Here is a 22,033-nt window from a genome sequence, read left to right on the forward strand (position 1 = left end):
AAATGCTCAAACGCCAGAGTTGCTGCCAGTTAACACGTATGTGCTAAAGAAGTTTGCTGGCCAAAAAGAGAAAGAACCGAGGAAGAGGAGGAGTTAGAGGGACACAGTGAGCGGGTGAATTGGGAGCCTGATCCAAAGAAAATAACAGATTATCTAGAGCAGTGTTGGATTTGGGGTTCCTACTCAGGGACATGTTGTACTGACAGATTGGACATCTCCATTTGGGGAATATCAGGAAGATCAGGGGTGTCCAATCCTGCTCCTGGAGGGATGGTATGTCTTTAAGGAGACCTATAAAACCCACAGACACTCTGGCCTTCCAGGACCAAGATTGGACACCCTTGATCTAGATATTCCCCAAATGGAGGTGTCCAGCCTGTCAGTACAACATGTCCCTGCGTGGGAACCCCAAATCCAACCCAACCAACCTTCCCAAAACACCTCAAACCCAACACTAAATAAATATTGACAGTAGTGTCCTTCTCATAGCTGACCACAGGTCAGGTATCAGGTAGAGTGAAACTGTTATCATTGTCATAATGTCATTGTTCTATGTGGAATGTATACTGTATGAAGTGTGTACCATATGAATCTGCTTTGTTAAGGAGCAGCCTGTAGAAGCATCATAATGCTGTCTAGCCTGGGTACATTTACTTCCCAGTGATTTCTACGGAAAAAATGTGAAAAAAATATCCCCGCAAAGATAGTCTTCTGACATACAGTGTGTTGTAATAAATAACATTTCTATAAATTGTACTCCTACAAATGGCATTATCATTTTCATTTAAAGGTGCCCAATCTGTTTTTGGTGAGTCTTTCTTCACTCCATGCTGAGTTTGTGTGCTCAGAGAAAGGAAGACGAGGCTTGTTTGTCAGTGCTGAAGTCAATGTAACTGGATAGAGTTCAGTGTCTAATGACACTGCTTTCACTTCTACTGGGCCAAGCTGTCTTTGAAAACAGCATCTAGCCAATCTGGTACCATGGAAATAAATCTACATCCTGCATAAGCACTGACAACAAAAATGTTATGTACTTTAGATGCCCAAATCCTTTTTTAAGACCGTTTTCTTTCATTGTAGTTGGCTTAATGGCCTGACAATCAGCACAAGAACTGCAAAGCTTTCTAAACAAGTTGCACACAACGACTGCTTCACAAGCAGGCAGTGAGCCATACCAGGACCTGCAGACACTGTAAACAATTAACTTCTATATTTATACTGTAAATGTGCTCCTTCATAGATCACCACTCCTGATTGGGGGAGTCATAGAGCCACGGGTTTCTCATGTATTCTTTGGTAAATATAAAAAATTACAATATGCGCAGTTTTCCAGGGCCTACAGTAGCTTTTCCAGCTTTTAACCTGTTGCATTAACTAGGAGCACAGTGCTGAGTGTGTCTTGGCTGTTTTTCAGGCCCAGTTAACACCAGCCACACTAGCTTATGAAAATATCACCGGGCTTTGGTAAATGGTCTGTGATCTCCACCAAGTGGGCATGTGCTAATTTGTTTTCTCAGTGGGGCTGATTGTCACCAGTCGAGCTGGTGAGGGTTAGTTTGTCATACTCCTGTGCTTATATTCATTCCCGATCCAAAGAAGGTGGACTGATTCATAATTTCCGAGAGGGGTGTTCTCCCCTACCTTTTAGATGTTGTCCGAAACAATCTCTTTTTCCCCCTTAAGTTATATCTGAAAACTCATCTTTATCTTTAGGTAATTGTTTACTCCCAACAACCATGGGGATACCTAGGAACCAACTTTCAATCTCAAACAATCTTATTTTAGCAAAGCAGAGGCTGTATGTGAATATGAACACCAGCTGATCCTGGACTTTCGCATAGTGAGTAGTTGAGTTCAGGATAGCAGTACAACGTTGGGGCTCTCCACAGCACAGTGGGATCCGGCCTGCTTTGCCCTCCGAACGTGTGATGTCTCGCATACGCTCTGTACCACAGAAAGTGGCTCATACCCCTGCGGCCCAGTAAAAAAGAGAGAGAGAGAGAGGCCGATATGCACAGACACGCGCGCATACACAGAGACGCACAGTGAGAAAAGAGGAAGGGGTTTGAAGCGTTTTTGTTGCGAGGTGGAGGAAGTGTGTTTCGGTTAAAGTGACTTGGCATTTCCTGGTAGAGAAAGAGAGAGAGCAGCGCAGTCAGACGGCGCTGCTCCAGGGGCGCGCTGTGTTGTGGAAGTGGCCGCTCGCAACACACTGTCCCAGAGATCGGGGACTGCTGCACCCCAGCACCAAGACATGGACTGGCCCGGCGTCGCACAGCTGCAGGTAACTCGCTCAGAGCCGCCAGACTCGGCCTCGCACGCTCACAGGTGCAGAACTCGGGGAGCTGCTTGAACATGCGGACGTGGACCAGCTGATAAGAAGCTGAGAAATCCTTGTCTGTGTATGTGAACCAGAAATGCAGAGAGAGAGACAGGAACATGCTGAACCACTCAGACAAACAGCTTGTGCATTATAGCGCGGATACACAATAGCTCACAGGTCAAAGGATCCTGCAGGCTTTGTACCAAGAAAATTAATGATCTTAAATTAATAAAGACCTGCAAACACGCACGGACCGAGTTTGACTTTGTAGCTGCCTCGGAAGGTTGCTGTTGTTTTCAATTCTGTGTCGATTCGATGGATTCATCCTGTAGGTAGACTTACTGTACCTGGCTTGTTTGTGCGAGAGACCATAACTTCGCATTGAGAGGCTCCACCGTTGTTGGGCATTCTGTTTGGTGTTGTAATCTGTGTGGGAGCACTCATCCTCAGAGACGGCTGTCTGGGTTGTGGACCCAATCTCTGGACATACATGGAGTTTTTCTCTTCACTTCTTCAAAATCTGTTTCCTCTCACAGATTTATCTTTGGAGTCCAAAAAACATCATTCTATTTCTCTCATCAATGGTTAAATCTGCAGCGTCTCTTATTAAATAAATTAACAGATGAATTACTTTTTTGCCGTCACTTCAGGAACTTGTGGCAGGTCATTAGGGTCTCAATTCTGATCTAAAAGCTAGTCTTCAAACTCAGTATCTCTATGAATTCCTGGTTTGAGTGAAGGAATGGAGTTTAGTTTTTCAGTACCTCTTTGTGTTGAATTTGGTGCATGAATCTGATGTGCTTCCTTTTGTAGCACCACTTCTCATTTCTTCCTGGCGTGAGCATCGCTCATTGGTTCGAGTAGAGGTCACCCTGGCATGTAATGATGTAAGACAAGTTACAAGCAGCAGGAGGTGCATTTGGCCTAGTCTGGCTGATTTCATTGCTCAAACATTGATCAATTCAAGGCCCTTTTCAGGCGTCTCTTGAAGGCCTCCGCTTCCTCAACAGTTAACCTGCGTCTGCGAGCCCTGATGACCCAGTTAGATGGACTGAAAAGAATGACGTTCATATAGTTGTCAGCGCTGATCACTGTGGCAGGTTGTTGTGAAACGTGAAACATGAGATGTTCTATGCAGTGAAACTTTAATGATGGTGACAGGGCGACATCTCCTCACCTGTATTAGTGGTAGGATTTTGTATGTTTGTATGTGTCTTATATGTATTGTATATGTACTCTCTCACAGATAATAGTTCCCAACAGATCTTAGCATCCAATGTCTAGATTACATCACACAGATCACAAGATACCCTCGTATGACTAAAGCAGTGAGAAAGTAGGTTAAGATCCCAGTGCTTGACATTCGCAATTGAGAACAGTGGCTTCTAGCCGCCGAACAGCTGAGTGACATTTGTTTTTCTCAAGTTGAATTTCAGAACGTTCTGGGTATGAGAGTTCTGCAGAAACCAGAGTTTGTGATCTTGTTTTTGTGTTTCATGGAATCAATGAATGGTGAACGAAACTGCATTGTCAAGATCTTCCAATCCCCTCCTAAGAGTGGATCCAGCTCTCTTTTCAAAGCTGCTGTTTCTCTGAATTCCAGATTACAGATCGCTCACTCTGAATGTCAAGCAGAAACAGCTCATTGAATTTAAATGGCCAGTTCGTTTTTAACAGAAAGTCACCCAAACTTTCTTTGTCGCTTCAAACAAAGGCTGAAATATACCAGTTTGCATATCGGTGAGCCTAGTGGGTCCCAGCAAACAGCAATTTGAATTTTATTTTTACTGGAAATACGAAGTTCTTGATGATAATGACTTCCATTCATTCTGAGATGGCACTGTGTTTGGAGCAAGCAGAATTGTCCTGGGATGACCTAAATTGTAGTACAGGGTATCTAGTTTGACAGGATACAATCATGAAGCTTTGGACACTGGACAAAACCAGGCATCAAAACTGCTTATTATTACTTATTAGAAAGGGAGCAAAATCCAGTAGTGAAGCGACTTTCAGTGTGTGGAGCAGAGAGAAGGAATAGGAGGTTGTTCTGTGCGTAGAGACATATCAGGGTCTAGATATGTTGGTTCTGTCAGTAGGACATCACATTTGATCACTTTTACACCTGAAGGTAATTTGCATGCTTCATATTGCACGGGGCAAAGTTCAAGGCATGTACAGTAGTATGTGCAGTCTGACCCTGTTCACTGTTCACTGTGGAGAAGTGTCCAAGGTTGACTTTGCTGATGCCTTTGTGCATTTTCAACACTTGTATCCGGTCCGCTAGAGACCTTCTCTGTTCAAAAATAGTGTTCAAGAATAGTGTTCAGTTCATAGGAAGTGTTCAGCATGTGTTCTGCCCACACACTTCAAGGCTATTATTTATTAACAAGACTAACACAAAGCCTAGTGTATAGTAAAGGTCTAAAGCATTATACTCTAAAGGAACGCTCTTTATACTTTGTCTCTGGATAGTATTGCATTGCATCCAAAGGTTTGCCTGGGAATTAACTGCAGATTGTGTTGATTGATAGAAGCTACATGAAGGCACAGACAGAGGCCTGTGTTGTTCTGCTTTCCCTTGAGAAGGATTTATTCCTCCCTGGCTGGTAACTTTTTCCCCCTCTTGGTGTGCACAGCAGAGCTAGACTAGAGCCTGGCTGACATCTTGTATGGACCAGCCCTCAGGGTCTTCAGCAGCTGCCACACATCAGGCCTTTGTTGGGAGGAGGGTTTGTGTTTGTTCAGCACAATATACTCAACATTTCACGGTAGAACATCTCTCTCTTGAAACTGCTCCGACTGTTCCAGAATAGAACACTGTAGTTCAGTGATGTTTTGTAAAACACACATGGAGAACATCCATCTACTTTCTTACCGCTTTATTCAATACAGAGTTGCGGGAGAGCTGGAGCTTATTCCAGCAAGCACATAGAGAAAAGTAGACAAATTATTTTATCCACTTAAGGCTATTTACGGATGAGGCTATAGGCCTATATCTCCAGGAGCATGTGTTTTTTAGAGCAGTAGGTCGTTGTTATTATTTTTTACAGCTTCCTTTCTTGCCTAACATAATATTGGTTCACTACGGTATTGTTCTGAGTCATAATGTGAATATGAGGAACTTGGGCTGCTGCCAGAGCTGTGGCTCTTATCATTGTCCCAGAGTTTGGTGAGGAAGCTGTGAAGTGTCATGTCTATGCTACAATGTGCCTGCACTAGAAGCTGAAGAAAACAGTGCTCGAAGTGGCCTTCATTTATCATGTACCAGTTGTGCTGTAGTTCCTCCACCTGATTGTCAGAATGAGCCACTTGTTTATTTCACGGCCCTGCCACACTAAAATGAGAGGCGCCACACCGAATAGAACAGGGCAGTGCAAAAGGCTAAGCCCGACGTGTTAGTGTTTATCTAACTCTCTGCTGTTTTGTGTGTAGCGTTTTGTTGTGGTTGAATAATCTCTTGCCATGGCTACTCGTCTTTATGCTGCAGAGATCTGTGCTCTAGATGAAGGTTTCCCAATCCTCCTCCTGCGGACCCAGACGCCTGCTAGATTTTGGTCCACAGAAGCACTCAAGTAAATAATTGAACTCTTTGGAAAATGACCTGACTGTGCTTCCCAGATCGGACTAGGCACTGTGTTTTAAACAGCTCCTAGTTTTTTCAGATCCTGACAGAGCTCTGTCCCTGCTACTGAAACAGTCCAGCAAACATCGGCACATGTTAACAGAGCAATCATCCCTTCTTTCATGGCTTTTCAGTTGTTTTTTCTCCTAGTTGGCTCTCTTATGCTGAAGAAGATTGTTTTTGATTTTTCTGAAGCACAGTTAAAGCAGATTTAAGAGGTGTACTAGGTGTATAGTCGATTTTCAATAAATGATCAGGTACCAGAGTTAACACCAGCACACCCCAGTCCATCTCAGTGTAGAGAAGCTTTTAAACCTAAATCTCCATAATCTAGTTCAAATTGATTTGAACAGCAAAATTGGGTACATTTGCTCACAAAATGGACTTAGTGGGTATGTACCGTAGAAACTGTGGCTGTTCCGCCTCTTTTGGAGAGTTCTTAAGTTCTCACACCAAGGACGCACATTTGTTGGTATTTGTTTCTATAGTTACCTGCTCTTTGTGTGCAGTGTGCGTGGTGCCTAACCCCCCCACCCTGTCTCTCCCCCCCAGAAAGATGTGGGCTATCTGCAGCAGTGGCTGGAGACGTTCGTCATGTCCTTCGAGAAGATCATCGACGTGCAGACGCTGGAGCCCCGCCGGTCAGTTCCCCCTCCCTCCCGCGACCCGACGAGGGCCATGCCCTTCCCACACTCCACCCAGACCCCCGGGGCGTCTGACGCCTCTAGTCCGCTCACCCAGACAGGAGAGAGAGGACACCCAGACAGGAGAGAGAGGACGGTCTTGTAATTAAGTCTCTTTTACAAGGGTGTCCTGGCCACAGTGAAGTCACTTTTCAGCCATTTTAAACAAACACATAGGGCCAACAGATTATAGGTAAAACCGAATAGCTGTTTGCAGCACAATGGAAGGAATTCCAGCCCTACAGCCAAATCGTTTCATATAATTAATTTTTAGCAAATTGGATGCGGGTTTGGGTGGTGGCTTATAATCTCCTGCTAAATGGTCTGTTCATTCAAAGCACTCCTCCTAAAACAGTCAGCAATTCTCACGTTCCACCTAGAATATCAGAAGTTTAGTACTAACTCTTGCATTGCAATGTGGATAAAACTTTAATTACCACCAGCACAACTTTTGTACTGTGTTGGGCCAATGCACTTAGTAAAAGTCTAACATCATACAGTAGAATTGCTCTTGACAGACAAACCGAGAGACAGTGTAAAGACGTACTGACATACAGTGGATATAAAAAGTCTACACAGCCTTATTGAAATTGCAGGTTTTTGTGATGTAAAGCCAGAAATCAAGATAAATAATGTCAGACATTTTTCCATCTTTAATGTGACCTTGCAACCAACAAAATTCAAGAGAAAAACAAATAGATAATTATTAGGAAAAATAACTGAAAACCTACAACGCCCTGATTGCATAAGTGTGCACACCCATTTATAAGTTCAGGTGGGTAGCTGCGTCAGCATGCGTAGGCTGCAAAGGAACAAGTAATAGGTTTATTCCATGCTGAAAAAAAAGAGAAGAAAGAGAACACAACGTTTCGGCCGTGGAGCCTTCTTCAGGTGTCACCATGTTTTCAGCATGGAATAAACCTATTACTTGTTCCTTTGCACCCTTTTATAATGGGTCTGTGGCTGTGTTCAGAGTTAACCAATCACATTCAAAATTTATATCCAAAGGTAAGCAGCATATACCTGTCATCAACGATTAACCCCAAATAAAAATCAGCTGTTTCTGTAGGATTTCCTTGAAACGTTGCATCAGTAGGTTGCATCCTACTAGGATAGCCATGGTCTGCAAGGAGCTGACAAAACAGCTACGGGATCTTATTGTTGAAAGGTACTGATCAGGAGAGGGGTATAAATGAATATCAAAGGCATTGGATGTACCATGGAGCACTGTGAAGACACCGCTTCACAGTCATCAATAAGTGGAGAAAATGTGGCACCACAGGGACATTGACAAGATCAGGACCATAGGATCATAAAACCACAGCTCGTTATGAAGGAAAAAAAAAAGAAAAATCAAAAGCATAGTGTTCAACAATACACAGAACGTTAAGATCCGGATTAACTTCTTCCGTATGGCTACTCTTCCCGTGTTCACACATGAAGTGGAGAAAATGTGGCACCACAGGGACATTGACAAGATCCGGACAACCCTCCAAAGCTGATGACAGGACAAGGAGAAAACTTATCAGGGCGGCTACCAAGAGGCCTACAGCAACATTAAAGGAGATGCAGGAATTTCTGGCAGGTACTTGTCACTCCTTGCATGTGACCGCAATCTCCCGTATTCTGCACATGTCTGGGCTATGGGGTAGGGTGGCAAGACGGAAGCCATTTCTCACAAAAAAGAACACCCAAACCCGCATAAATTTAGCAAAAAAATACATTCGATCACCCTAAAACATGTTGGAAAATGTCTTATGGTCTGATGAGACAAAGGGTGAACTTTTTGGCCTTGATTTTAAAAAATATGTTTGGTGCAAAGACAACACAGCTCATCATCCAAAGAACACCATACCTACTGTGAAGCATGGTGGTGTCAGCATCATGCTTTGGGGCTGCTTCTCTTCAGCTGGGACAGGGGCTCTAGTCAAGATAGATGGGATAATGTTTAACTCCAAATATCAAAATATTTTGGCACTAAACCTGCTGGCCTCAGAAAGCTGAAGATGAAGAGGAATTTCACTTTCTTACATCATAACGACCCGAAGCACACATCCAAGTCAACCAAGGAATGGCTTCAGAAAAGGAAGATCTAAGTCTTGGAATGGCCCAGTCAGAGCCCAGACCTCAATCCCATAGAAAACCTGTGGAATGACCTAAAGAGGGCTGTGCACAGGAGATCCCCTGGCAATATGAAAGAGCTTGAACTTTTTTGCAAGGAAGAGTGGGATAAAATTGCAACGTCCAGGTGTGCAAAGTTGATAGAGAGTTATTCACAAAGACTTACTGCTGTAATAAATGCAAAAGGTGCTTCCACAAATTATTAGTTGCGGGGGTGTACACACTTATGCAACCAGGGTGTTGTAGGTTTTTTAATTTAAATTATTTTTCCTAATAATTATCTATTTGTTTTTCTCTTGAATTATGTTGGTTGCAAGGTCACATTAAAGATGGAAAAATGTCTGACATAATTTAGCTTGATTTCTGGCTTTACATCACAAAAACCTGCAATTTCAATAAGGCTGTGTAGACCTTTTATATCCACTGTAAGACTGCAGAGCACTGATCTTCATACCACTTCTCAGCTTCAGTGCAAAGTCTGTACTTGTGCTAAATGCAGGCACTCGTGCTCTGCCTGATCTGATCACACTATTAGAACACAATAAGAATGGCTGCAAATCAGAAGAAAGAGAACACAACGTTTCAGTCATGGAGCCTTCTTCATGTGTGAAACATTGTGTTTTCTTTCTTTCTTCCTTTTTTTTAGCATGGAATAAACCTATTACTTGTTCCTTAGTAACTAATTAATCTGAAGATTTTATCCAGCCATTTCTTCAAAGAAGCCAAAACTGGGCTCTACAGCATTGCTGGGTATTTACACACAACATTGTTATGTATAAACAAGTGCCTCCTGTTAACAGTTTTCATGCACTTCCAAATAGTGGAAGTTTTGCCCTTGTGTCCTCTGGTTTGTGTTTCACTGACTCGGAAGAAGTCTGCTGGGTTGAGCTTGCCAACGCCTTTGAGACTCCGAGAACTTGTTTTAGGACTCCTCTCATTCTTCTCTTCAAAGTTCAGTTCCTCCAGCCTGTCAGTGCACGCAACCTCCACAGTACCATAGGCTCCTAACAGAGATGGAATGAGGTCAGGGAGCATGTTTTTTTTGAAGAGGGAATATCAACCCTATGATCTGCAGTTGCTTTTCACTTGATTGTGTGGGAGAGATTGACCGAGCTCCCTGGAAAGGTATTGCAGCCCTCGGTCTCCACCTCGCAGAGAGCATCACTCCTGACCTGAGTTTTACACTAATTTTAATTACTGTTGCAGTGACTCATTATTGCCAGACACCAGAGCTGCCAGCTGTCTCCGGGGCAATTTTAACCTCTGGAACATGAATCGGTCAACACAATTAATTGTTCATTGATCAGCATATTTGTGTTCAAAAGGGGTCTTATCTTATGGTCAATATCGCCACAAAGCATCTCGCAGTAAGACAGCACAGAGGGGCCTACATCAGAAGTTATACAAATGTCCAACCCATGCACAGATATTGCACTTTTTTTTTTATTTTCACTCAAGCTCATTGGTCTTAAAACTGGCTTATGTTTACTGTAACCCTGCCACCACCTTTTTGATATCATGCCTCCTTAGAGGAGACTGAGATGCAGTAGCCAGCAGTTAGCACCGTGTTCTGTCTTTAGTGCACCTGTTCTTGAACCGTCTGCATTATCAGCTCTGGTCCCAACAGAGGTTTGCAGTGCGATCCGCAGCCCAGGGCCTGCAGAAAATGTACCACTAGGCGCAGAAAAAAAGCGGTGTCTGATAAAAGATCACCAGAGTGAAGCAGCCTGAAGCAGAGCAGGGAAATCCCCAGAGGCTACATTCTGCACTTCCCCTCTCACACTGCGCCGACTCTTTCTCTCAACAAGTGCCGGCCAGTGCGCTGTGGTGCTGTTCTTTTGCAATTTCTGTCAATCACAGCCAGGGTTTGAGCCTGCACCCCTTAGGTTCAGGTGCACAGGAATGCACGCCTCTTATGCAGTGCATAAGTACAATGTCAGTCCTCATAAGAAAGCTGTACCTTTGACTGCTTCAGGCTTTATTCAAAGCTCAACCCTCACAGACTCCACAAACTTCACAGGCAAAACCATCACAACAGAGCTGTTCTCCGCTATAGGGGTGTTTTTTTAATTGTCAGTTATAACTTGCAAAGATCTTGCCTGTTTTAATACAGCGATGGCCTCTGCTATTGCAGAGAGCCTGAGAAATGTTTGGTATCTTTATCATCTGTTGTTATTCTTGTGGAATTCTGCCCCCCTTTTTGTATCTCAGCTCCAGCACAGATTTGCTATTAAAGGGGAACTGCGGTCCAAACTTCTCACACTGGTTCTTAAATCTCAGTAACAATAAATAAACAACATATTTCAAATTAAGCACAAAATTGTGAACTTTGTGAAAGTACTGTACGATGCCATGTTGTATGTACGGTAACGGCAAAGTTTGCACACATTACAACGTGATGCTGCCCTTCCTGCTCGCTAGTCACTGTAACTAATGTAATGCGATGTATGAGTGAATCAGTACAGGTTGTGCAGCAGACATTTCACTTCAGAAATGTTCCAATGTGATTTGCATGCAGAGTTGAGACAGGTTTTGTTGCCTCATTCTGAATAGCAGAATATGGCACTGCGCATATTTAGAAAGCGCCTATTTTATGACGTAAATTGGAAGTTTTACTTGGAAGTTCCTGTGTACATTTTATTTGTATTGCGGTTGGAGATTCACTTATCAATGCTGATTTTTTCTAACCTCAAAATATAAAAATAGCATTGCAGTTCCCCTTTTAATTGCTGAGAAACACGTAGGACCCATCACCATCTTTAATTGCCAAAGTTTAGATGGCAGATGCTGTTCTTCCAAAATACCTTAACCTAGATCAACTCATTGCTGAAAATGTAACCCTCTTTGGATAAAAGCATCAGCCAAGTAAATTAGTTTACTAAGTAAGTTAGTAGTGGTGAAAGAATTGGCTTATTTTCCCAGTCTATAACTTGTTGAATTGAAATTAAATGGTTGCTAACTATAAAGAAACAGGTGTGTCATAGGTTAATAAATGTTAATTGATAGCAATTTCAATTAATTAACTGTAGTTGCCAAGTTTGAAACCACCCTTATGAAGGACAAAATGTGTCTTGTGCCGTGTAGCCAAGCAACCAACCCACTCTGTAACACCTTGTCATTTCCCCAGGCCGGAAGAGTCAAGTTCGGAGATCCCCCTGTTGCCACGGGACGTCCTGGTGTTGCTCAGCAACCAGCTATGGCACAGCGCCATCCAGTTGTCGGGGCAAGAGCAGCAAAGCGGCGCCGCTGCCCACCCCCTGCTGCTCATCAAGTTCCTCATCATCATCTGCAGGTAGGCACGCTCTCCGTTGGCGTCCTTAGGAATCCCATCATCCTTCCACTCATCCTCTGTTGCTCTAACACTCCCTGTCTGACCAGTTTCTTTTTTCCTTTTTTTCAAATCCCTTTTTTTATTTCAGCTTTTTTTCCAAATGTCCCGTACAGCTTCCTGTTTGGTTAGGTTATACTTAGCTTTGGCATCTTCTCAGGATTTCTCCATCTTTCCAAGCCTGTGATTTTTTTTTTCCTGATAGGATCTCGGAACTCTTTGCTTGGAGCCCACCTCTAAGCGTTATCCAATCTTATATCACACGGGCTGGTGTCACTTTGTTGTCTCGTTGCTGTGTTGCTTTTACTAGTTGTGTGAGTTGTGTGACGCCAGCAGCCATATCACCCTGCAACTCACAACTGGCAACCCACTGAAGCTCAGCAGGTGTGAGCCTGGTCAGTACCTGGATGGGAGACCTCCTGGGAAAAACTAAGATTGCTGCTGGAAGAGGTGTTAGTGGGGCCAGCAGGGGGCGCTCACCCTGCGGTCCATGTGGGTCCTAATGCCCCAGTATAGTGACGGGGACACTATACTGTAAACAGGCGCCGTCCTTCAGATGAGATGTAAAACCGAGGTCCTGACTCTCTGTGGCCATTAAAAATCCCAGGACGTTTCTCGAAAGAGTAGGGGTGTAACCCCGGCGTCCTGACCAAATTTCCCTTTGGCCCTTACCAATCATGGCCTCCTAATAATCCCCATCTATGAATTGCCTTCATTACTCTGCTCTCCTCCCCACTGATAGCTGATGTGTGGTGAGCGTTCTGGCGCACTATGGCTGCCGTCGCATCATCCAGGTGGATGGTGCACATTTGTGGTGGTGGAGGGGAGTCCCCATTACTTGTAAAGCACTTTGAGTGGAGTGTCCAGAAAAGCGCTATATAAGTGTAAGCAATTATTATAATTATTATTATTTGTCTGTGTTGTGCCTGGAGGGGCTCAAGTCAGTGATGACAAAGTCCAACATTCTTCCCAGAGCTTTAGCTAATTCTTTCTCTCTATGTATACATGTATTAATATTGGAACAAGTAATAGGTTTATTCCATGCTGAAAAAAAGAAGAAAGAGAACACAACGTTTCGGCCGTGGAGCCTTCTTCAGGTGTGTGACACGCACGCTGACGCAGCTACCCACCTGATATATTAATATTTACTGTCTGTGTAGTGTCAGGTTTTTGCCTGTATGCGGGTGTGTGTTGATCGGGTTGTACCTGACCCCTTTCTTTCCCCCCTTGTTTTCAGGAACATGGAGAACATTGACCCGGACAGGACACCTGGATTCGTATTCGAGACCATCAAACTGCTTTCATTCTGCCTGGCTAAGGTAGGGGCTGAGGAAATACTTACTCCCCAGTACTTATGTTTCACTATTAACAGAAGGAGGGTCTGGGAGCAGTCAGTGTTTAAAGGGGTTTTGCACAGGCTGAAAGTTAGGGGCATCTCCTAAAGGTTCAGTAAATATGGCCACAACTAGTAACTAGGAAGGACATTTCCTTAACTGAGCTACATTAGTTCATCAGTCCAGACCTCATTCTGGTTTCTGGAGCCTTAAATGGACTAGAGAGTATGTGACATCCCTGAATGACATCCCAGTGATGCTGGTCTCAATTTATACAACTGTGTGGACTGGAGCAACTGGAGTAAAGTGCCTCACTGAACGGTACAACTGCAGAGACTTGAATCCACAACCTGTCAGTTAAAGGGAAACTGCAGTCCAAATTTTTCAGACCGGCTATTAATATAATAATAATTAATAATAATAATAATTGCTTACACTTATATAGCGCTTTTCTGGACACTCCACTCAAAGCGCTTTACAGGTAATGGGGACTCCCCTCCACCACCACCAGTGTGCAGCATCCACCTGGATAAAATCGCAATAACTATTAAATCGCAATAACCAAATAAATTCATTGAGAGTATAGAAAAAAAAATCAAATTTCGAATGAAGCAGAAAATCGTGAACGTTGTGCAAGTACTGCAAGTCGCCATGTTGTCACAAAACCCTGGTCTCGCCATGGGCGAGAGCAAGAGTTTGTGCGAATTGTGACGTGAAGCGACCCTTCCTGCTCACTAGTCGCTGTAATGACTAATGTTACTAATGTAACGTGCAAATAAGCACAGGTTGAGCACCAGACATTTCACCACAGAAAGTTTCCAACGTGAATTCTTTTTAACGGCAAAACCGTCTTGAAATCGGGAGCAGTGTTTCTGTTGGATTAAAAGAGATGTATTCACAAGCCACATGATGTCACCGGAAGTTTTGTTGCCTCTTTCTGAATTGCAGAATATGGTGCTGCGCATACCTTGGTGATGGTGTCTGTTGTGTGATGGAAATTTGCATTTTACTTTTATTGTGAATTGCACTCATCAAAGCTGAGTTTTTCTAACCGCAAAACATAAAAATATCATTGCAGTTTCCCTTTAAGAATCCGGAGACTTAACCATTACATTACTCCCCCCATCCTCTCTTTAAAAAAAAGGGCAGAAATACACATAATGATTGATCTGTTGATTCTTGTATATGAAGAAGAAGGTCAAAATGCAGAAGTTTGAATATGTTTCTTCAGTTTCACCACATCAGTGGTTGACTGGTAAGCCTTTGTGTTTTACAAGCCCTGTGGGTGTAGAAGTCTGCCTGTGCTCTTCTATCAGTGGAGCTGACTGGGGCTGGCCGGTTTGTGCTGTTGTTCATTCTGAGCTCTGTCATAGTAATCACTCAGTGACTTAGTCAATCGTGACTTAGAGAAACAAGCTGTTACAAGTCTCCTGTGTCTTGATTTTGCCTGTAGTCTGAATGACCTAGTACACTGACGCCTGGTGACTCACCCAGTGCAGCGTGATGTAAGTTAGTGGCAGCTCTGCCAAAAGAGGGATTTTGAATCTGATTGATTAGTAAAAGATGGGACCTCCTGAGCAGCGTGGGTTCCAGCCTGGATAGCGCCGCTAGCCAGCTATGACCCACTGCCAGCTCTTCTTCTGTCTCCCGTGTGCACTGGCGGGGTTCTTAGCAGTGAGCTGTATTATATGTAGTGACTGCTCTGAATTAGGTGGGTAAATAGCAAGTCATTGTTCTAAATTTAAAATAGAACTGCCGACAAGTGTCATGAAACTTGACAAAGGAAATGTTTTTTTCTGTTTTTTGTTTGCATCATTGATCTTAAATAGTCCTGTGAAAAGTTGATAGTTATTATATATTTTTTTATATTTGATTACATATATATATATACTTCCCACAAGTACCTCTCCTTCTTCATGCTTTTACAGTGATTTATTGTGCTTTTCAAAGATTTGATGTATTTTTTGTCTAGGAATTTCAGATTAGACTTGTATAAGAGAGCTTTGTGTTGAATTTCTCAAGATTATTCATGCCCTGAGCTCTCCTAGAATTTTTCTGACTATGCTGTGCTTAAACTGGTTCAAAGTAAAAGGCGCTGCGCAAATCATTCTGTGTGGTAATCAGAGCCCTTACAGTCCACGGATGTCTTTTTGATTGTGAAACACTAGGTGTTTCATTTCTGCGAAGGTGCAGTGAGCTTTTCATGGTAGAACTCCACCCACACTGTCCACAGCTCAGGTGGGCGTGCAGCTGGTATATCTGCCTTGTCTTGTTCTTGGGCCAGAGGGCATTTACAGCTCCTGAATTACTCTCTTGCGTCATTTCTTGCACCAGTGACAGTGAACCTCACAGCTAGGTGAGAAAGTGTGTTAGTGTTTCACCAGATGTTTTAGTCTCAGCCACAGAGGTGGGAGACCGAAGCCTTAAAGTGGATCATGGGGTGCGTGGGTCCTGAGTCTTTCAGAAGTGATGAGCACCAAGAGAATTTGCAAAGCATCTGCTCGCACATTTGCTTGATTATCAGTTCATGACAATTTCAGCAGTGTTTTCTGCAGATAACGCATTTCCATGTTTTTCTAAAGTCCAAGGAAATATATAGGATCACATTTCAGAAAGCAGCACGTGTTTTCCATACTGCAGATGACATGCAGGTAACAAAAGAGATATATTTTCAGATTTTGCAGATGCTGCTCTCTGGCAGTTTTGCTGTGTGAGATTTGTAACAGAGCCAAGATCAGTTTCTCCCTGATGCATGTCCCTACACCTGGAATATCTTCAAGTCCTGATTTTTCAATGAAGTGAGGCGGCCGGAGAAACCCATATTGTTGCCATATGAGGCTCATTCTTTTATTTGCATACCATTCAAATCAAGTTTATAGATCAGCATGTGATCCTTTACGGAAAAGATTAGAGCTTCCTCAGCTCTCTTCCTGATTTGCAGAGATAACAATAGCAATAGCAACAACAATAGTGTAGTTTTATATGAAAAAAAAGTAATTGAAAAGATTTAATAAGAAGGAAAGCAGAAGCTAGTGTGTGAGCTGACCTTTTCTGCTTTCCCTGTTGGAGCTGAAGCTCAGAGTGGGAGGGTGAGCACACACCCTGAATCCTCAACTGTACAGTATGTCCTGCCCTGCATGCTCAGGTCCACACAGTCGTAGCACTGCACACTCACAAAAACTGGCCTGTCGATACACTCCCACTTTCGGGCTTTATTCATGGGTGCTCCAAAAAATCCACACACGAAAAGTCACGCTTTTACCAAATGTACTACAGAGACTCGCACAACTATTGCACAGGTTTTTATTTCTTCTAATTGTCGTGATAGCCTTATTGACAGGCTTACATTTTGTCAAATATGGGCTTTTTGTGCCTTTGCCAATTCTAAGACTTGATCAGTAAATTCCACTTCTGTTCCACTGCAGTGGCTACCTCTTTGTTAGTTTCAAGAGGTCTTCCAAGTGAATAATGCAAACTAGGTCAGTTATTTCACTTGCATCTGACCTTTATTTTTAGTTATCCCATAGTGCTTATACAATTATTCTGGATTTGATCAGCAGTTTTGGTTGACTTATAAATACCCTGATCAGTTACTGAATACTCCACATGTGATAAGAAGTATCAGATATTGTTACTTGTTACTTTCACCCTCCTAACAGCACAGAGAATCAGTCCATCATATTTTACAGGAGACCTTTAAATGAACAGTTGAATAAAGCCTAAAACAATTTAACTGTTATCAAACAAACTGGTAGAGTGTTCAATTCTGTAATTTAGAGATCCTTTGTAGTAAAAATAAAAAAACATCCATCATCTTTCGAGGCCTGTTTGTTTCACTGAAACATTAGTCTTCTAATTGACCAATTGCTTGAACAATGTGTTCCTGATCTTTAAATAACAGATGCTTTAGGAAAATATTCAGGCTCTCCTGGACCAAGGTTGGAAATTCCTGGTTTAGATTTAGAATAAAAACAGGAATGATGATTGATAACCACAGTCTTGGGTATTGTGGTCTTTGACAACAAGACTATTAAGTGTACATGGCAGAGCTGTGGTGTGGGACCAGATTGACCTCACTGCTGTGTATGCACTCTGTCTCTCTGTGCACTGCCCTCCCTAGCTGTGGAGTTGGGTCTGTCCCACAAACCACATATAACTGTTTACTGTTACACTAGTTTCCTTTTTCCTCAGAGCTGGCTAGATAAGTGTTCTTCTTTGGTTAAGTCCTTGAGGTTGGCTTGGTTGTTAGGGAGCTGGCATGTTTGTAATGTTCATTCCCTTATTCTGAGGTATATTCTGTATCTATGAGGTAGATTGCTGAGATATCACCCATCTTAAATTTAAGATAACATGAGTTATACTACAGAAACAGCTGCAGACAATTTGTATGTGGAGACTATTTCTTAGCTGCCAGTGTAGTTTTCAGGAGAGAGCAAGGAGGTAGGATATGAGCTCCTTGTAGGATAGTTGTTTGCAAATGCATTGCATCCTGGGAATCTGACGCTTCTTGCAGAGCTCCTGACAGAGGACAAAATGTCTGATGTAGATGCACACCTGGAGGCGTGCTGGGAGATCACATTCTTTTGTCTCCAGATACTCCAGCTTCCTCCCGGCTAAATGAGGACATGCAAGCTTGGTTTAACTGGCAGCACTAAATTTCCCCTCAGGGTTTGAGTCCATTTCCAGTAGCCTGAGATGCTGTATATCCCGGTCACATCAGGCACCAAGATAGATACCAGTCCTCAACTTGCAGAGCACGTATGCCATTTGTACACTAAAACACAGCCTTCTCTGAAGGACAAGAAAAATGTACATTTGGTTTAAGAATCATTCTACCTGCGTTCTTAGTTGCACAGCTGAACTAGTCATTTGTTTAATAGAGCATCAGGCTCTGAAGCTGGGGTTCCGCTGGTGTAGCGGGCAGGGCAGGCGGTGATCCAGCCTCTGTGTGTCCTGTCTTGCAGCTGAAAGAGGAGCCGAGAGACGATGAGCAGCTGGAGACGGTGGTGCTGTATGGCCTGCTGCTGCTGGAGAGCCTCTTCGACCCGTACCAGACCTGGAGGAGACAGCTGGCCGGGTGAGGGGGGGTGGGGCAGGGGTCCTTCTGAGGCTAGAGCAGACCCTTTCCGATCCTGGTCCAGGTTTCGTTTTCCAGCCAAGATCTTTGCTCGCTGGAGCAGTCAAGTTATCCCATTGCAGGCCACATTAAAAACAAATTACAGTCACAGTACTTAATATTAAGTCAGGTGCATATGTTAAATATTTTGCCCCGTTCCCAAAAAAGTCTAGCAAGTATTATAGATAACCTTTAAACCATCAATTACTAAAGGCCCAGACCAATTTAACTGTGATCCATTAAATACGCAGTGTGTTCAATTAAGTCATTTAGGGAACATTTGGAAGAAAGATCAGAATATCCTTCAACCCTCAAGGACCAGTAATACCTTCATTGAAGCATTACTTGCTTATTGTGACTAAACAGGTGTTTTGAATCTGTGAATAATATGTGATGTATAAGAATAACTCTCCAGGACCAGGACTCTGGACCATTTTAAATGGGCAGCTTTAAAACAACATTGGAAAAGAACGTTATGTCCTTCTGAGCCACAATTATCTCAAGAAATAAAAGTGAAATGAAGGATATGAATAGCTGTTAACCAGCGGGGTGCGATTTGAAACTGAGGCGTGAGCGCGTGTCACTACGAGGGGAGCTGTGCTGACATGGTCTGTCTGTCTGCCTGCGCTGCAGGGAGGAAGTAAGCCTGCTGGAGAGAAGCAAGTACAAGTTCTCCCCCATCGCTCTGCCAGAGGAGCTCCCAGCCTTCTTCCACGGCAAGTATCCCCGCCTCCCTCCTCCGGCCTGTGGCTCCCTGTGTCCCTCCCGTTTCTCGCCCGAGACTTCTGTGTGCGCAGCGCAATACTTTAACAAAGTAAAGCCCTCAGCTGGCAGAGAACAAATGCTTGCACGCGTGTCTTCTTCACTACTGGGGTGGATTTGCCTCGTGAAGAGTGAGGAGAGGACAAGAGCCTGCACAGAGAGAGAGCTGTCAAACCCATGAGCCTCCTGTTGCTCAGCTTATGTCATTTTTTTGTTAATCATTTGCTGTTTTAGGCCGTACTGTAACTGAATGTGCAATCTACCCCCAGTCTAAATGAGTGTCAATAGGAGTCGTTTAAATTGCTCTGACAGCCCCGTAATTATCCCACGCCCAGTAGAGGTTTCTCCTCTTGTTAGTGCTTCTTGCTCATGGAGTGGGAAATGAGACGTTCCAGGGTGCGGCGGCGTTCAGTTAGCACACCGATGTGCTTGGGTCCTCTCCGGGAGGTGAGCGCTCCCTCAGTTGTTGAAGGATACATCTCAGAACCAGATCTTCCTGCTTCAGGCCGCTCTCCCTGCCTGCCTCCAATGGGCTGGCATGTGTGTATGTGTGTATGTGTGTATGTGTGTATGTGTGTATGTGTGTATGTGTGTATGTGTGTATGTGTGTATGTGTGTATGTGTGTATGTGGGGGTGGGAGGGCAGGGATTGGGTGCTACCACACTCTTCTGACCGTGAGACTGGCAGACGCGCCCTGGCAAGCCTGTCGATTTTCAGCGCCGCCTGCGAATCAGACGTGCGAAGGACTCCCCCGGGGCACTGCCATGCTTTTGAAACGGACACAAGCAAATATCCTGAGTCTTTTCTTTTTTTCTCATCTCCCCCCTCTCTTCCTTACTGCTGCTTTCACAAGACTCCCAGATCTCTTCATTCACCGGCAGTTTCACAAGTGGCTGCGTCTTGCACAAGACCTGCAGAAACTCTGGAAGGGTTGGGTTAGGCAATTGTCTGGGGAAACTGGCAGCTCCTGACTCTCCGTCTCTCCTGTAACTCCTTTCTTTTAAAGAGTGAGTCAGACAGGCCCAATAGAAGCTTGCTCCATTTGTGTGAAAGTCTAAGTGCAGAGTAGGGTGTACCAGAGGCACCTAATACTTGCTCCTGGACATAGGCACCAACTTCTCAAAATTATTTGGCCATTCGTTCTAAAAGGAGCATTACAGAAACAAGCATTCACATAAACAAAACATTTTTCTGCCTTCCCCATTACTTTAATTAATGGTATTAAACGGTAACGCGTTTCCTACAATAATGAGGCTTCGTACTGTTGGTAAACAGGGAGTGTTCCTTTACATAGTACTTTTGCTAATGATGTCATTTACGATGTCCAGTTATACACAATCTTCATTTATATGCATTCTGTTTTTGTTGGCAGAACCCATTAGTTATCATATAACATTACTCGCACAGCTTTGTGGCTACAGAAAAGGTTTTGCTTCTTAAACCTTCCAATTGGTAATTATTGGTACTGAAAATGACCATTAAATTTGTCATTTTTTTCAGTCTTTTAATTTTCTAGTACCAAAACCACACACGTGCTGTGCCCAAGAAAGGTTTTCTTATGGTTTCTGCTTTGCTTTAGCGTATATTGATACCCTTTACCATTCTTTAATTGCTCTTCTTGCTGTGCTTAAGGATGTAATGCTGTTCAGGATTTAGGGGCGGGGAGTCAGAGAGGGTACTTGAGCCTTATTCATAAACATTGGTTAACACCCTACTTGTAGAGTTAGTTTAATAATTCACGACAAAGTTTTGTCGTCTGGGTGGACAATAGCTTCAGGAGACAGAAAAAGAGTGTGATGTGCATCAGAGTCATTCCAAGTCTCCATGAGAGGTTTCAAGAGACGTCCTTGTAACCTCGTTAGCGTGCCTCAGAAGCTTGCCGCAGCGTGGGAGAAGATCTTTAATTAGGAGTGTTTCTCAAGAGCTTGGGCTCCTAATTTGCGATGCGTCACCAAAGCTCGGGGCTCATTTCAGCTCTGCAGGTCCCAGCGGTCTGGGGCGCTCAGATGGGAGTTGGAAACAAGTGGGACAGAGGAGGGCCAGTTGGTACCTTGATGGTCAGGCCTTTTAGTAATGCAGAGAGTAAAGGGAGAAAGAAGAAAAGAAGAATGCTCAACTGTAAAATCATAGAGGTGCTGTCCATTAACCAGTAAGCAATAAAAATAATGGAATTAGCTGGACACATTCTGTACTCCAAAATAAATTATATTCAACAATTCTCATCGTTCTAGTAAGTGAGAACTTTTTTTTACTCACACCCGCCCGCGGTTGTGAGAAACGAACCCGCACCTGCCTGACCTGTGGGTATGAGTCAACCCATGCAACACTAGTGTGTAGCCGTCATGTAATATGATTTGTGCATATTTGAGAGATCCATGGAATATTAGTCCATATTTCCTTCTTTTGTCAAGCATACACAGCTGGACTTTCAGCTAGTAAAATGTGCCAGTTTTATTTTTTTTAGTCAAAATTTTTATCACTATCTCTGTGTGCCTCTCGTGCAGAAAGCCTGCAGGACAGCGAGAGGCTCCCAGAGCTGCCCAGGCTGCGATTGGTCCATCTGCAGGGTGCGGTTATCAGTGGCAGCAAGGTGAGGCCTCCTCGCTGGTTGGGACAGGGGTCACCCTGGGGCAGAGGTTATGGGAGATTACAGACCTTAAATTGGCATTATTGAGTCCATTAGGCCAGGACTCTTATAGTTTTCCTCTTGAAGGTAAAATGTTTCATTTAAAAGACAAATGTG

The 22,033-nt window shown here is 43.6% G+C and overlaps 1 protein-coding gene across 1 annotated transcript in view; it reads left to right on the forward strand.

Annotated features, from left to right (window-relative positions):
• nbeal2 (neurobeachin-like 2) overlaps positions 1-22,033 on the forward strand; it is a 94,077-nt gene that overhangs the window by 24,076 nt on the left and 47,968 nt on the right. The window contains exons 2-7 of the mRNA XM_069194991.1: positions 6,498-6,586; positions 11,877-12,041; positions 13,315-13,396; positions 18,376-18,488; positions 19,161-19,243; positions 21,795-21,880. Coding sequence (XP_069051092.1) covers positions 6,498-6,586; positions 11,877-12,041; positions 13,315-13,396; positions 18,376-18,488; positions 19,161-19,243; positions 21,795-21,880 — 618 coding nt within the window. The remainder of the gene's footprint in view (positions 1-6,497; positions 6,587-11,876; positions 12,042-13,314; positions 13,397-18,375; positions 18,489-19,160; positions 19,244-21,794; positions 21,881-22,033) is intronic.

This window comes from Lepisosteus oculatus, chromosome 10 (assembly GCF_040954835.1).
Source record: "Lepisosteus oculatus isolate fLepOcu1 chromosome 10, fLepOcu1.hap2, whole genome shotgun sequence".
In the NCBI taxonomy this organism is placed as follows: domain Eukaryota; kingdom Metazoa; phylum Chordata; class Actinopteri; order Semionotiformes; family Lepisosteidae; genus Lepisosteus; species Lepisosteus oculatus.